At 47.4% G+C, this 3,445-nt stretch overlaps 1 protein-coding gene across 1 annotated transcript; it reads right to left on the reverse strand.

The window, feature by feature from the left end:
* Window positions 1-219: 219 nt before the first annotated feature.
* Window positions 220-2,954, reverse strand: LOC109768863 (uncharacterized). The gene is made up of 2 exons (XM_020327596.3): window positions 2,697-2,954; window positions 220-2,628 (listed from the first exon to the last, which is right to left on the reverse strand). The coding sequence occupies exon 2, from the start codon at window positions 2,127-2,129 to the stop codon at window positions 411-413; it is 1,719 nt and encodes a 572-aa protein (XP_020183185.1). The 5' UTR covers window positions 2,130-2,628; window positions 2,697-2,954; the 3' UTR covers window positions 220-410.
* Between the last annotated feature and the right edge of the window lie 491 nt (window positions 2,955-3,445).

Below are 3,445 nucleotides of genomic sequence, written 5' to 3' on the forward strand. Positions count from 1 at the left end.
AGGGCTGAATATCTAGCATATGACCATCAGTACAACAGAAAAGTAAGGCAAAAGGTGCCAAGGATAACTTATTAGGACAAATCCAGGACTCACAAAACTAATTAAAAATTGAAGCTTAGCTAAGGCCAAATGTGTAACTCCCTTGAAGTAGTAGCCATCCTTTTGTATGAAACACATATAGTGGATCAACAAAATGGTGATAGTCAGAAAGTTTACTACTAGCTTGTTGGAAGAAGTACTAAAAAATCTCTAGAAAGGGTTGACAGTCAGAAAGTTTACTACAGTTTCCAACGATTATTACATTTCAGACGTACTAAAAAAAGAAAAGGTTGGAAGAAGTAACCCACAAAGAGAAGTTCAGCCCTCGATTAGCACTACAGAGCATCTACGCAAAATCTGTAGAAAAGGTTTCAACCAGTGTCCTGTTCCAGAAAAGAGTGGTATTTTTCAGGGAGTAACCCCTTATATTCATGGCCTTTCCTCCCTGAAGCAAGTGCAGTCAACAAGGTAGTTGTGGAACCTTCAAGGGTGAAGCTCCTCTCATCAATTTTAGACAGATAAGTCCCAGCCCTGGGCACATCCCCTTTCTGAAGTAAGCTTCTAACTATAGCATTTAGCATGCGGGAGTCGGCAGCACATCCATTCTTCTCCATAGAAAGGAATAGATCATCAGACTCTTGTAGAGAACCTTCTTCTATAAGTTTTTGTATCATTAAGCTATATGTAACAACATCGGGCACTAATCCTTTGGCCCAGATACCATCAAACAAATCTTTGGCTTCTTCCTTTCTCCCACCTTTAAGCAACGCACCAATCATAATATTAAAAGTGATAATAGAAGGTCCAACCTTCCCGTCCAACATTTCCCTGACAACAATCAATGCATCATCTATCCTTCCCTTCATAGAGTAACCATCAATCAGTATGCTATAGGTGAAATCATCCGGTTTCAAGCCAACTGAGCACATATTGTCAAGTAACTTCCTCCCTTCATCCATCTTACCAACTAAAAAGTATCCACCTATCAGTGTGTTATAAGTAGACACATTAGGCTTCACACCCATGTGTACCATCAGGTCGAAGAGATCCTGGGCTTCCATAACCCTTTCATTTTTGCAAAGATGATCCATAATTGTGTTGAAGAACACAGTGTCGGGATAGATGCCGCGATCCAACATCTCAGAAAATAGTTCATCAACCTTCTCCCATTTGCCACAAGAACAGAAACCACTAATAAGGGGGGTGAAAACTATGATATCAGGAGCTAACCCTTCAGTTATCATTTGATTGAATTGGGACATAGCATCATCCATTTGGCCAATGCTGCAGAGTAAGTTTATTACCGTTCCATAGCATGCTGCATCAGGGTTCAATCCTTGCTGCCGCATTTTTGCAAATATATGCATTACTTCATCAACCATTTTTTCTTTAGCATAAGCAAATATGAGTATGTTGTAGCCATAATGATCTGGTGAAATACCATTATCATCCATCAACTCAATGAGACAATTCATATCATGAAAAGATCTTTCCATAGCATACCCATGAAGCAGAACGTTGTAGGTAGTAACATCTGGTTTTTGGCCCAAACTGACCATGGAATCAAAAATCTTCCTAGCTTCTGCGCATCTTCCGCTCTTGCAAAGATAATCCATCTGTATAGTGTAAGTTACAACATTTGGTTGAACACCATTTCTAGACATTTCCTTGAAAATCCGATCCACCTCTTCGCACTGTCCTAATAAATAATATCCATGTATCAGACTATTATATGTGGCAACATCTGGCAGAATTCTTCTATCAAGCATCTGTTGAAGAACCTCCTCAGCCTTATCCATCGCATGAACTTTGCACATGCCAGAGATAATCGAAGTACAGGTCACAGCATTCGGCGATACCCCCTGACGCAGTATTTCACAAAATAGGGTGTAAGCTTTGCCCACCAAACCCTCTTTCAACAAGCCATCAATCACGGTGCTATAGGTCACCACATCAGGTCGGCAGCTACCTCCATGCTCAACCATCATGTGAATCAGCTCGAGAGCCTCTTGGCTCCTCTTCTCGTTGCAGAGACCCTTGAAAAGAATGTTGTAGGAGAAAATGTTGGGTACACAGTTAAACATGGGCATTATTCAGAGTACGATGTCCATTGCATAGCTGGTCTTGTTCTCTGCACAGATGGCCTTGAGTAGGTGGCTGAAAGTGATCATAGCATCTGCAGTAAATCCCATCTTGATGATGTGTCCCATGGCAGTGTGTCCAAGGTCCAGGCGGCCAGCGCGGCAGCAGCAGTCGAGCAGAATGGCATAGGTGATACTGTTGGGCGCCACCTTGGACCTTGCGACGCGATTGAAGAGGGAGACGCCGAGCGCAGGGCAATCACGGCAGACAACGGTGAGGAGGCAGTTGATGGCACGGATCGAGGAGGACCCAGCACACTGGAGCAATTCGTCAAACAGGTGGAGTGCATCCTCGGTGCCAATGTCTCCGGCGTGGTACCGAGCCTTGATGTTCTGCTCCAAGATGCGTCTGTCGACGGGGACAAAGCGGCGGCTCATAGCTCCACCTGGCCGGAAGAATCCCTCGAGGGGATAGGATGGCGCCGCCGCCGCTCACCACCGGCGCAGCCTGGGCATGAACCTAGGCTTAGAAGGAAGGAAAGCAGAGCAAGATGGACGAGATGCCAGGATGCTCACCTTCGAGTTGCAGCTGCTGCAGTAGGTAAATGCGCTGTACAGGAGATCTGGCCGCCGGCGAGCTGGTCGACACGGCCGCAGCGTTGAGGGGGAGATCTCCGCGCTCGGTGCTGGCTGCGGCGGCCCTGACGAGAATACGGCCATCCGTCGCCGCGTGCTGCGTCCCCGATGCTGGTGAGGACGACTGGCACCACTCTGTACTTCCGCCGCCGCCACTGGCCCTCTTCCCCCTGAAGAAGTGGCCTTCTGTTGAATAAAGACATATCGGAGCCCGCTGTTTCTTTTTTTAGTAAGACAAAAAAAGCTCTCGCGCTAGCACTCGTGACCACCACTAGACTGGATACAAAGATGCTAAAGATCAGCTACACCACGAAGCAAACGAACGATAAGCACCACTTCAGATAAATAAACAAGGACACAGCAGAACATCGACGAGCCGAGGTCTGCAAATCGGTGTCTTCAGGAAGAGCACGACATTGGAGCGCCGCCACCGTCCGATCGAAGTGATCCCGGATTTCACCCGGAGTGTCTCGGAGAGGATCGACCAACTACGACGGTGCCTTCAAGAAGGCGGCGATGGGCGCCGTCACTGACGCCCTGCCCAATGGGGACAGGGTTTTCATCCCAGCCTGCACGATCCAAATCTGAAACATGCTACGGGCACTGCCATACCCCCACCACCGGCCGCCGATTGCCAGCCATCACGCCGCCCTCACGACCATGATAACTGGCCAGCATCCGAGCCACGG

The sequence above is a fragment of the Aegilops tauschii genome, chromosome 6, assembly GCF_002575655.3.
Source record: "Aegilops tauschii subsp. strangulata cultivar AL8/78 chromosome 6, Aet v6.0, whole genome shotgun sequence".
Classification (NCBI taxonomy): domain Eukaryota; kingdom Viridiplantae; phylum Streptophyta; class Magnoliopsida; order Poales; family Poaceae; genus Aegilops; species Aegilops tauschii.

Bases quoted from the DNA above. Each gene is read 5' to 3' on its own strand.
- LOC109768863 (XM_020327596.3), bottom strand. From the start codon at position 2,129: ATGCCCATGTTTAACTGTGTACCCAACATTTTCTCCTACAACATTCTT.